Below are 13,321 nucleotides of genomic sequence, written 5' to 3'. Positions count from 1 at the left end.
TGATCTGATTTCAAGTCTTGAGAAACGGTGGTGTGTTCAACAGCCACACATGTCCAAATACTAAGTAATTGTGTTTAATTAAAAGTAATTATTTTCCAAATCATGTATATCACTTTTTTCAAAAGGTTCCTACGTTATTATGGCGTATTTGTTAAGTTTTTTGGACCCGAACCACTTGTTAAGGTTAGGGATATATTTCTAGTGTTAGGAATGTCTTTTGGCCTAGGGGCACGGTGGAAATTACTGAGACACATAGGGCACCATAGATGAAGAAGTTTGGAACGTTTTGTTATTGACTCAAATAGCCCTAATCAGATTTTTGATGACTTTTAGGATGTAGAATGAAAGGTACATTGAGATCAAGACTTTAAATGCCCTCATTCATTACAGATTAACAACTAAATACACTACAAAACCTGCAAGAACATATTTGTGATGGGGTTTTTACCATCTCCTTTATTAAAACTAAGGAGGAGAACTTCCTGTTTTGCTTACAGAATTTTTCCAATTTTAACTGAAAAGGATATTATGGAATTTTTTTTTCCTGATTTATAAGGACTAAAATGGCACTCACATTCCCCTCAGCTTAATCACAATTTGGATAAGTTTCTTGCTGACTATAGGCACTTGACCTCCCTTATCTTAGAGCCTTTACTTTAGAAAACTTTCCGTGATCAATTCTTTCTTTGCCCCTTTCAGATATAAATCTTCTCCCAGCCTCTTGCCAGTTTTACAACCCAGGAACGTCTTTCAAGGACCTGGGAGCCGCCCCTTTGAAATGTAAGCATTAAGAAAGATACAGCCCCTATTTCCCAGTCTCTGGGGAGGTAGGAACCTAACTTCTTTAAGCACCAATAAGCAAACACAGATGGCCTCATCTCGCTGACACTGTTAGTCAGTTGTAAGGAAATAAATACTTATTAAGTTATTCGTGCTAAACCACTTTTAAAATCAAAGTGTTATTAGGTCTATCTTTCGGCTTAGAGGTGCGGTAAAAAGTTACTGAGACAGCTAGAGCACCAAGAGCAAACAGTTCGGGAGCTTAATCAAATAGCCCTGATCAAATTATTGATCCCTTTTAGGATTCAGAATGAAACATAGCAAGAGACCAAGGCTTTAAATGCCTCATTTAAAAAAAAATCTACAAAAAAATCCCAGATTTAAAAAAAATCTACAAAACCCGCCAAGAATATATTCATAATAGGGTTTCTGCCGTCTCCTTTATTTTTATTTTTATTTCTTTGAGACAGAGTATCGCTCTGTGGCCCAGGCTGTAGTGCAGTGGCGCATCTCGGCTCATTGCAAGCTCCGCCTCCCGGGTTCACGCCATTCTCCTGCCTCAGCCTCCCGAGTAGCTGGGACTACAGGCGTCTGCCACCACGCCCAGCTAATTTTTTGTATTTTTTAGTAGAGACAGGGTTTCATCATGTTAGCCAGGATGGTCTCGATCTCCTGACCTCGTGATCTGCCCAACTCGGCCTCCCAAAGTGCTGGGATTACAGGTCTGCCATCTCCTTTATTAAAACAAAGGATGGAAACTTCATGTTTTGCTTACAGAATTTTTTCCAATTTCAAACTAAAAACAATATTATGTATTTTTCCTGGTTACAAAGAGATGTCCACTGTACAGAAATTAAACAATTCAGGAAAAAATAAAAAAGAAATGTCATTGACATCTCACTGCATATGAACGACCACTACAAACTCACAGATCTGTGTGTATGTCCATAAATATAATCATAAGGAAATGCTACTTTACAATCTGCTTTTTAAGAAACCAAAAATTAATAATGACCATCTCTTCACATCCATTAAGTTTATACATATTTAGCATTTTTATAGATTCACAGGAATTCATTCAAAAATGTGTCATGATTTATTTAATGTTAAGCATTTCAAATCAATGACAACGTGTAAAAACAGGAAGACTTTAAAATATTAAAACAATAACAATTCTAATTGGTAATCAAACCAGAAATGACATTATTCAGAAAAGGCTTTTATTTCCCCCTATGGAGTATATTTATGTCTTTTTATTTTTTAACTCTTAAGTTCAGAGGTAACTTATGTGCAGGTTTGTTACCAGGTAAACTTGTGTCATGAGGGTTTGTTGTACAGATTATTTCATCACCCAGGTATAAAGTTTAGTACCCATTAGTTATTTTTCTTGATCCTCTCCCTCCTCCCACCCTCCAACTTCCAAAAGGTCCCAGTATGTGTTGTTCCCTTCTTTGTGTCTATGTGTTCTCATCATTTAGCTCCCACTTATAAGTAAGAACACGTTGTATTCATTGCATTAGTATTCACAATGGCAGACACAGAATCAACCTAAATGCCCATCAATGATAAACCAGATAAAGAAAATGTGGTACACAGACACCATGGAATACTATGCAGTCATAAAAAAAAAAGAATGAGATCACATCCTTTGCAGGAACATAGATGGAGCTGGAGTCCACTATCCTTAGCAAACTAATGCAGGAACAGAAAACCAAAGGTTATTCTGTAGCAAACCTCAAACCATGTTTTAAAAGGAGTTCAATGTAAGTGGCTTTGCCTAAAATCCAAAAGAATGACTCTTAAATGGCTGTGATACATATGCTATTTCTATTTGATCTGCTTCAAAAAGACCAACTGAGTCCATTTTTCTTGATTCTTGTTAGACCAGATTTTTCATAATTTTCATTCAAATGTGAAAGATTAAATTGTGACTTTTATTTAAAGTCATTACATTATCGTAATGTTTACTACCGGTAACCTATGGCAATTTATGTTCTATAGTACTCATTCTCACCAAATGTTCTAAACTGTTGTATTTTACACTTTTCTCCTCCCTACTCACTACAATACAAGACAATTCATTAACCCATTTTCTCTAGCCACTAAAGTTTTCCTTGGACACTGCCATCATTTCCATTTCTTGTGAACTTGAACAAATGCTTACATCAACATACCCAAACCTAAAGTGATAGTAAGATTTTGATTTATCCTGATTCCCGGTCCATTACAATGTATATTTCAAAAGCTTTCATACAAGGTAAAGATTTGCTGGAATTAATATTGAAGTAAACTTTATACAACATTATCACATTTAGGGAAATAAACCTAAGTGCCAGTGAGTGCTAGGATAATGGCGACCACCACAATTCAAATCTTACATTCTCCCTCAAAACTTTGATATTGACAAGAACCAAGCTCCTCATGTCCCTAGTGCTCGCCTCCAAAAGGGCCATGCCCGCAGTATTAGAGGAGGCAGAATAACACCATGATCTTCAAATCAACTGGAATAAACCCCGTATGTCAGCATAAGGAACAAACGGCAGGCTTGGGGGCTCCATGGAGAAGAGGGGAGGGAAGGTAGGCAGGTAGAAACTCCACCAGAAAGGAGGAAAACAACGGGCCTGTGGAGGATGGTGCCATGGAGACTGGAGGCCAGAGCGCGAGCGCTGGGTAGCAGGAGTGGATTGGAAGGACAGGTGATGGAGGTGCAGAGGCTGGAGGCAAGGAAGCCAGGAGTTGGGTGCTGGGCTTGCTAAGGTCACAAGGTGTACATTATCACTCAACAGCCTATTAGTTCCTGTCAGGGGTCTCTCTGCAGCCCAGGTGTGCTTTGATACCAAATGATATACTTGAGAATTTCCTTTAATAAGTGTTTTACGCCCAAGCAACTTCGTAAGAATTTTTGTCTTAGTAGCCATCACTCCTGCCCCAGCCCCACTCACATTTCGGCCCCAGATGTGGGGACCTGGACAGCAGCTGCCTTTTCAGTTCTGTACTCACCCCTCAGCCATCCCTCTCCGAAGTCCCTAAACTGAGGGCCATCCTGCTGCATGTCCACAGAGGACAAGGGGAGGGCTTCTAAGTGTGTGTGCATGTGTGTGTGTGTGTGTGTGTGTAGGGAGTGACTCTGTGTAAGGAAGATGTGAATATAAGACTTGTGGGAATGACTCATGAGTGTAGAAGTGTAAAACGATGGTTGTGTTCATGTGTGTGAGTGTGCATGAGTAAAGATTAATATGTGACTTGTATAAACGTGTGTAAGGATGGTGTGTGAATGTGTAAGGAGCTTTGGACTATGTGAATGAGCATGAGTGTGTCCACGTGAGAGAAACAGTGTGCAAAGGCCACATTGGTGTGCATGTGTAGAGAGTGTGTGTGAATAGCCGTGTGGTATGAATGTGAACACGTGTGTCTATTTGTATTTACACCTTTATGTGTAGTTTGAGGCAACTTAAAGTCAATTATAGTTTTTTAAAAACCTGCCTTGTTTTAAGTTCCTATCAGATTGTTAATGTTTTCAACATTACTGCCTGTTTTTTTGTCTGTTTTTCTTTTTGGAGACAGAGTTTCACTCTTGTTGCTGAGGCTGGAGTGCAATGGCAAAATCTTGGCTCACTGCAACCTTCGTCTCCTGGGTTCAAGCAATTCTCCTGCCTCAGCCTCCCAAGGAGCTGGGATTATAGGCATGCACCACCGCGCTCGACTTTGTTATTTATTTATTTATTTATTTATTTATTTATTTATTTATTTATTTTGTATTATTAGTAGAGACGGAGTTTCGCCATGTTAGCTAGGCTGGTCTTGAACTCCTGACCTCGGGTGATCCACCCATCTTGGCCTCCCAAAGTGCTGGGATTACAGGTGTGAGCCACCATGTCTGGCTGGCTGTTACTGCCTGTTTTTAATTATAGTTTATTGAACCATCAAATGATACATTTATTATTCATGGATTAAATATTAACCACCCCAAATGTTAACTTGCACCCAGAGGTGCTGCATGGTGTGGCAGGCAAACATTTCAGGGAGACTTCCCTGGATCCACAGTGCTTGAGCTAGAGGCTGGGCTCTGCCTTTTCTTAGCCATGTAATTTTAGCCAACTTATTCTCTCTGTGCATCTGTTTCCATATTTATAGGAAACAAACACTATTAAGACAGGTTCTAAGAGATTTTGTGAGGCTTGATTTAAATGCTCATTCATGTTAAGTGCTTGTATAAGGCCTGGTACACAGACTTTTTGTAAAAGGCTCCATTTAATTCTTGGGATGCCATCCATCTTGGGATGCCATGTCAGTAGGTATAGCATATAAGACCAAACTAAATATATATCTTCTTCTGAGTGTAAGACAACAGGTTTAGAGATACACCTGGAAATTTAAAAAGTATGCAAATGTTACTTTGATTTTTGCTATATTTTTAAGATTGTTAGGGTTATTGTTAGCCTAAAGCATCTTTTAAAAAGAAACATGTACAGTCAAGGTCTACCCATAATTTACTAACTATTTCTGAAAAGCATTTTTAAGGTATAGTACTAAAGTGATATATTCTCCAAACATGCTGATGGTCCTCTATTTTACAGAAAGTATGTACCTTCAGAAAGTAGGCAACCGGGAGTCCATGTGTGAAATGGCAGCTCCAGAACGTGTCCACATAGGAATAAGGGTAGATATACTTGTACCAAATGAATGTTCTGCAATCCAAGATAATCAACATGCACTACCACTCACAGTGTGCACGACTGAGCCTCTCCCTGCCAGTTTCCCCGATGGCCGCTCCCCATCAGGGGTTGGGGAGCCCCTGCCTCTGTGGGCAAGCCTTATACTGAGAAGCCAGGCCCAGAAAGCCTCTCTGTGTGCCCTCCCCCAAATCAGGTTTTAGGTTCCAGAGCTATTAAGGTGGTAACTACGGACAAGTTTGCAACAAATGGACCCAGAAGTCATTCAATCCCCACTTCAAGCCAGTTGAGGTTTAATGTCTAAATTCTCTCTTTTCATATCATCTTTCATTATAGAAAGAATTGTTTTCTCTGCAAATTGTTTTAAATCAATAAATGAGTATTTGTGGGGAGGAAATTATGTCCTTCTACTCTTATTGCTGAATATGGTGATTACTACTGCTTTCTGGACATCATGAAGTATCTATCAGTGTTCAAAACAGGACTGACAAATATTACTGAGTGGTCTGCTGGATACAAATAGAAGAGTCTTTTTGTTGACAAAATGTCTCATAAAAGTAAAAAGTTACTTTTGATGCTCCTAATTTATGTATTTATTCAAAATACATATTGAACATTACTACAGGGTAGAGGCTAATTTGGTCACACTGTTTTAAAAATTTGTTTAATCTGTAATGGTTATGAGATTCCATTAAACTCAATAATTAAAATTAACAGCCTTGATATTAAAGCATGACTGGCAAGATGACTTAGCTATAGTTGTTCATGCCTAACCACAGGTTTCAATTATTACTAACTATTAATTATTATTTTTGGCTGGGAGCAGTGGCTCACACCTGTAATTCCAGTACTCTGGGAGGCTGAAGTGGGCATACAGCCTGAGCTCATGTGTTCGAGACCATCATGGGCAACATGGCAAAATCCTGTGTCTACAAAAAAATACAGAAATTAGCTAGGCCTGGTGTTGTGTGCCTGTAGTCCCAGCGACTCAGAAGGCTGAGATAGGAGGATGGCTTGAGCTAAGGAGGTGGAGGTTGCAGTAAGCTAAGATCGTACCACTGCCCTCCAGCTTGGGCAACAGAGCCAGATCTTGTCTCAAAAAATTTTATTTATTTATTTATTTATTTATTTATTTATTTATTTATTTATTTATTTATGACAGAGTCTTGCTCTGTCACCCAGGCTTGAGTGCAATGGCGTGAACTCGGCTCACTGCAACCTCCGCCTCCCTGGTTCAAGTGATTCTCCTGCCTCAGTCTCCCAAGTAGCTGGGATTACAGGCAACTGCCACCACACCCAGCTAATTTTTGTATTTTTAGTAGAGATGGGGTTTCACCAGGTTGGCCAGGCTGGTCTCGAACTCCTGATCTCAGGTGATGCACCTGCCTTGGCCTCCCAAAGTGCTGGGATTACAGACATGAGCCACCGCGCCCAGCCAAAAGTATATATTATTTTTAAGGTGATTTGTCCTCCACAATTAAATCTCAAGTCCTGCCTTGTCATGTCCTGTACTGATGCTCTTGTTGAAACTCTTTGATCATCCTTATACCTTGATCAATAACACAACCCAAAGCTTCTCTAGAGAAGTTTGTTTTCATTTTCCCTGCAGAGAAGATGGTAATGGGTTGTTAAAGAGGAACATTAGGAGAAGTGCAACCAGTTGAATTCCCCTGCCTTGGAAAATATTCCGCTGTCAGGGTGGCAAATGCCAGTTTGATAACTAACCACATAGTCTCAAATGTATTGGTACCTGATGATCAATTTTACTGTTCAAGTGCCTTAATATATTGAGTTTAATGACATATTTTTTAACACATCTATACTTGTCTAAAATTACAGCAGCATCAACAGTATCTTTCGCGAACTGGTAGCATGGGTATATATGAAGCCATACATAACATGGCCAAGTCTTCCAAATTCTGTCATTTAAAACGTGACATTTAAACAAAGTGTGCATTTTTTCTTATTTGTAATGTAAATACACTCCATTTCCTGTGGAACAGTTAAGAATGGGGAACAGGAGAGCATAATTGTTCATCTTATACATAAATTTTAATCTGATGCCAAAGTTTGAAAGGAGGTCGAAATGAAGTGAGATTGCCCTTACCTGTCTGAGATGCCACACGAGTCTATCTGAAGGTCACTGAAGTTCCCAAGGGACCCCTGCTGAACTGAAATCAGATCTACCACTCTGCCACCGATAGAGATGAGCCTCATACATCCCTGAAATCCACCAAGTGGACTTTTACATTTGGATCCAAAGCTTTTGTCAGGACAACCTGATAAAAACAAAATAAAACCAGTACACATCATAAAGAATCAGAATTCAGTATCATGGACAACTTCATTTAAAAAATAAAAGAAAGACACATATGATAATTTTCTGTATTAAAGGAGGCAATAATGACTGCAGTCATTATTAGTTTGATCTAAATTACAAACTGAAATTCATACAAAGAGTTTTTTATTTACATAGCATTCCCAGGAAGTCACTAGTATTATAATAATGTGCAAGGATATTAGCTTGATCTAGATTTGAAAAATGTAAACATTAGCTCCAGAATCCTAAACATGCCAGCCAGCAATATTAAACTGTATATAACTTACAGATGGGAATTTAGTCTTTTGAATTGCACAATTAAGAACATAAAAGATGAAAGCATGTACTATGTATAAGAAAAGATCCATTAATAATGGTGAAATGTCTTTGTATTTATAAAGCTAACTATTTGGAAAATGGGTTCTCTTGGCTTGGAATAAAATTACCAACTGTTTATCTAATCAATTATTGCATTTTCCTATATATAAAGGAACCATATACACAAGGATTTTAGTAAGTCTTGATGGTTTAATATCAAAAATATTTCACAGTTTGATTTTATTCTTTGCCTCATAAAAGAATGTTTCATTTACATTGATTTTTTCTAACATTTATATAAGGCTTGTTTATAATTATTTAAATAATAAATACAATATTAACCATTATTGTCTGTGGTCTAATGGCATTCTAAATGTTTCTCTATCCAAGTGGAATAATAAGTTTATGGAGTATGAATACATGTATCACATTTTTTCAATTTTTAATTTGTATGGATACATGGTAGGTATATATATGGGTACATGAGATATTTTGAAACAGGCATGCAATATGAAATAGTTACAGCATGGAGAATGGGGTATTCATCCTCTCAAGCATTTATCCTTTGTTTTATAAATAATCCAATTAAACTATTTTAGTTATTTTAAAGTGCACATTTATTAACGACTATAGTTACCCTATTGTGCTATCAAATAGTAGGTCTTATTCATTCTTTCTAATGGTATTTTGTACCCATTAACAATCCCCTACTTCTCCCCAAACTCCACTACCCTTCCCAGCCTCTTGCGACAACATGAATGGAACTGGAGGTCATTATGTTAAGTGAAATAAGCAATGCACAGAAAGACAAACATTATGTGTTCTCACTTATTTGTGGGACCTAGAAACCAAAACAAATGAACCCATGGACATAGAGACTAGATGGGTGGTTATTTTTTAATTAATCTTTATTTGCCATGATAATCATCAAACACTATCACAATTTCAAAGAATAAGAAGTGAGTCAGCAACTTCTTAATTCCTGTACAATCCACACTAGTTTTCTACTTGTGAATTTCCACTATAATTAAATTGTTTGACTGATAATATTTTTCCTTAATGCTTTGTTTTCCTGACAAAATACATTTACATGGCAAGTAAAGGACAACATTCAAATTTAAAACTATTATCAGACACTGAAACATTTTATTTTAACCTAATGGAGACTTTGAAGTTTCAAATTTAATATATCAAGATAAATTCATCAAAGCTTTTTGAGTGTTAATTTATTGTACATGGTACTACACACATTTTCAGTGCTTAAATTTCTTCTGTAGTATAAGATATGGTTACCATAATCTCAGTATGTATTCGGAATGACTTATTAGCCAATTAAGAATGTTAGGGTAACAACTGAAAGGATAATAGTTCAATAATATTTTGAAGCAGCTATAATATGCCAGGAATACAAATAACCCTGCTAATCTTCTTTTCTCCAGGTGGCGTTTCCTGACACATCTCAAACTAATTCAGAATAAAATAAATTGTGCAATATGCCTGTAGGGAACAAAGCTAAGCAAACCCAGCGTCACAAGGAAAGATCATGGAATTTTACAGAAAGCATACTATGCTATCATGAGGCAATTCATATTCCTAGCGACAATGTTCAATAAGCAAGAGATTCTACGAACAAAGCGGGGTTCAACCGAGGTTAGCCTCATTAGTCTATGATAAGAGGCTGCAACAAGTTAACATAACGCAATACCAGAGAGAAGTTCAGCACTGCGCCCAATTTGAGATGAAAGTCCCAAAATAGGAAGATTTCTGAAGAATACTTAATGCTGAATTAATGGATGGATCCATTACTGGAGGCAGTCAGCATGTTAAGCACCTCTGAGGATAACATAAATTATCGCTATATGTCACTGCAGCAGAAGTGAGATGTCAGGTTAGACTTCACAGTGCTGTAGTCAGTTCATTGGATGGAGAATGTTTGCTTTACACAAGGGAGGGGGATGTAAGAATTTTGCACCCAGTATCCCCAGCTTGTGCTGCATGGCGTGTTAGGCACTGCAAAAGATTCCATGGGGGAATTTACAGAAATGAGACAGTCATTCTGAATTTAGAGAATCTAAGTTTAAAATGTGTAATTTATAAATGATAAAAGCTGAGCAGAATGTACCACCACAATGCAGTCTGACTTTATGAAAAGCACCTGTTTGAGGGTGGAAAAAAAAGTCCAGAGTAAAAAGTGATGGCTGGATAATAGAAGTCTGGTGTGGCACATATAGAGTGCTGCTAGTCCAAGAGCAGCCCACTCTCCCACTTTCCACCTAGACAACAGAGATCCTAGTGATAGAGAGCAGCCTCATCCACATAGAACTTTGCAGGGTGAACGACTGTTACAGTTCACCCGAGAACTGGGCAGGGAGGTTGTTTCCAGGATGAAAGACTTTCAGCTAAAGTTGGCAAGAGTTGATCACCCCACTGCCTGTACCACCCAGGTCCTTGTGCCAGTCTTGCATTTTAGGGACCCTACTTTAGCCCTCCTCCACTCATGCTCTTGCCTATGGTACCAAAAGGCCTCACAGGAAAAGGTGATGTGTCCACTTAGAACCCTTTCCCCTCTAGTTCACTCCCAGGATCCAGAATTTCCAGTCCGAAACCCCTAAGTGGGCTTCCTGGAAGATGGATCTCCTTAACCTGGTTCTGGAAGCACAAGGCTGGGAAGTGCAGGGCAGAGTTTGGCAGCAGGCCTTTTGCTGTCATTCGGCTCCTTGCTTCCAGCCCTGGAACTGTTAGGGTGGCCTGGATTTTGCAGGGCTTGTATTTAATGACCAATAGAATTTCATGCCAAGGTCAAGCATATTCTGATGTGAAAGAACATCGATTGAAAAAATGATTGAATAAACAGAGATACCTAAGTAAACTTGAGATTTGTAATTTTTTTTAAGAAAGCCCTAAAGTTGGAATTTTACTGGGGAAATTCTTACAAAATATTATTTAGAAACACCTTAATATATGTAAAATTATAATAAACATGACGGAAGAATAAAACCCAAATTCAGGACGGCATTTACATGGGAGATCAAAAGATATGATGCAAGGGACAGACACGCATTGATCACGTTTCTTTAGCAGAGGGACACATGGGTAGGTGTACACTTAAGAAAAATGGTTAGTAATCTTTAAAATGTATATATGATGTAAGGTGTGAACAATAGAGGAAACTGGATGTAGGGTGTGCAGGAACTCTCTGTATCTTTGCAACTTTTCTGTAAATTTAAAACTATTCAAAAATGTTTTTTAAAAAGATGATGTATACCATATGTATCATAATAAAAACAAGTAAAATTACAGAGTACATGTGTGATATATTTTACTATAGAGTAACATTACAGTATGAATAAAAGCAATCACTAGAGTAAACATTTATATAAACTGGCTAGGCATTGTTAAACCTGAACATGAAGGACATAAAATATGTGAAGAATGATGATTCTATTTTCATGATTTACAAACAATTTTATCCAGTCTTTTATTTTGCATCATTTAACAATATGCCTATTTTTTCCCTTATCTCTTTTAGTGCTTCTAAATCTTTTCCTTTGAAGTGAAAGCTCTTGGTTAAGTTGTTCTACATATCTTACTATTTATTAAAAGAATGTGTTACTATGGATTGCCATAAAATCAATCATATATTCCAAAAGGTTTTATAAGCAGCCCGGTTTAAACATCTCAGTAAAGGAAGCGATTATATATTTTCAGATTGTTGGCCCTAAGCAGCCTTTCACAATAATGGATTATGTAGCAGTTCTTTTGTTTGTTCTTTTGCTTTTAGAATTCTATAAATTGATTCATGGACTGTGTGCTCACTGTCAATGCTTAGAAAAGAATTTGTATTTTATTAGTGAATAATAAAGACTAGGCTACCTCTATTGAATTCAAAAATGATTCCAGATACAAGCAATTATTAAAATGTAACATAACAATGACAAAACAATGCTAATATAAGCAACACCTCAACATGATTGGAAGTGAGTCTTACTGCTGGCAGTTTTAAAACATTGCATTTCTAATGGAAAAGAACATTTGTTTCAATTTTCCAGAGACAAAAATTCATTTCCATTTTTTGGGTTTTCTTTTCCAAGCTTTTAGTTCAAACAAACATCTACTGGGCAGGTGGACGCTTCATTTGTTTTTGTTCTCTAAGGGAGATGAACTGGTGTCGAAGGCTGATGCCCTGATTTCATCAAATGTATCAGTGCATTATGCTTAACAAGGAGAAGAGGTTGCTGGGGCTGATTAAGTTAAATTATTTGTCCTTTAGCATAATATTGTCCTTCTGTACTGGACAGTAGGGAAGCAATAAGGATGCTCTGAAGGAGCTAAGAGGCATAATCAAGAAAATACTACAATTAAATCAGCCCATAAAATCAGAAGACATATAAGGATCATTTAGCATTAGGTAAATATAACAAGGTTTGAATATAAAAACCAAAGAGGATGGCCTACTCAAAATCAATCTCATTATAGAAACTGTAAACAGAAGTAAGTCCACCTTGCAGAAATGCATTTCAGGTGAGAATTTTTTGACTTGATCCACCCAAAATTTCCCTGATCAAAGACAGTGAAAAATTATTCCTTAGTATTCACATTGGTTAAAACATGATGACTTCACCAACACACAGGGGCACTAATGCAAATATGGTTCAGTTGCTCATAGAGCCTGGAGCCTATTCTTACCTCCAAAGTAATAGGTGCCATCTGAATAAATCTGCTCAGGCCCCAGTGGAGGAGCAGCAGAAGCCAACTGGCCATCCACTGCCACACTCAAGTGATTCTTTTTAGCAGATAAAGAGACAGAATGCCACTGCCCATCATTTAATCCGACACCTGGGGAGATGAAATCAGTTAGAGATCTCTCTCAATAGTGAGCACTATAAGGAGTTGGTTAGAAACAGCAATATACACATCACTCAATTGGCTATAGTTCTTAACTCTATTAATTAAACACAATGACATCAACAAGGAAAGGGAGACAAATGGGAACTCAACATCCTCTATGTGGAAATGGGGCATTCCAAATTCCTAACCCTGGACAATCCTGGATGGTTAAAATATTTCAATTATTTGTTATAGATTGATTTTAGCTTCCATCTATGCAATTTCCTTCTTAGGGAGGAAGGATTTAGGAATTCCCAAAATTCAAAGATATACCCAATAAAATGGTTTACCTGCTACTTTATACTTTTTTTATAACCACCTTTTTATGGTAGGATAATAGAAT

General features: G+C 37.5%; 1 protein-coding gene across 10 annotated transcripts in view; it reads right to left on the bottom strand.

Annotated features, from left to right (window-relative positions):
* CNTNAP4 (contactin associated protein family member 4) overlaps positions 1-13,321 on the bottom strand; it is a 280,850-nt gene that overhangs the window by 83,665 nt on the left and 183,864 nt on the right. For 9 of the 10 annotated variants that reach the window (XM_023226820.2, XM_023226827.2, XM_023226823.2 and 6 more), the window contains 2 exons: positions 12,778-12,927; positions 7,561-7,732 (listed from right to left, as the gene is read on the bottom strand). In XM_023226820.2, coding sequence (XP_023082588.1) covers positions 7,561-7,732; positions 12,778-12,927 — 322 coding nt within the window. The remainder of the gene's footprint in view (positions 1-7,560; positions 7,733-12,777; positions 12,928-13,321) is intronic. The other variant, XM_023226825.2, reaches the window with a different exon arrangement.

The sequence above is a fragment of the Piliocolobus tephrosceles genome, chromosome 17, assembly GCF_002776525.5.
Source record: "Piliocolobus tephrosceles isolate RC106 chromosome 17, ASM277652v3, whole genome shotgun sequence".
NCBI lineage: Eukaryota > Metazoa > Chordata > Mammalia > Primates > Cercopithecidae > Piliocolobus > Piliocolobus tephrosceles.
This window is presented reverse-complemented; position numbering and strand designations above follow the sequence as displayed.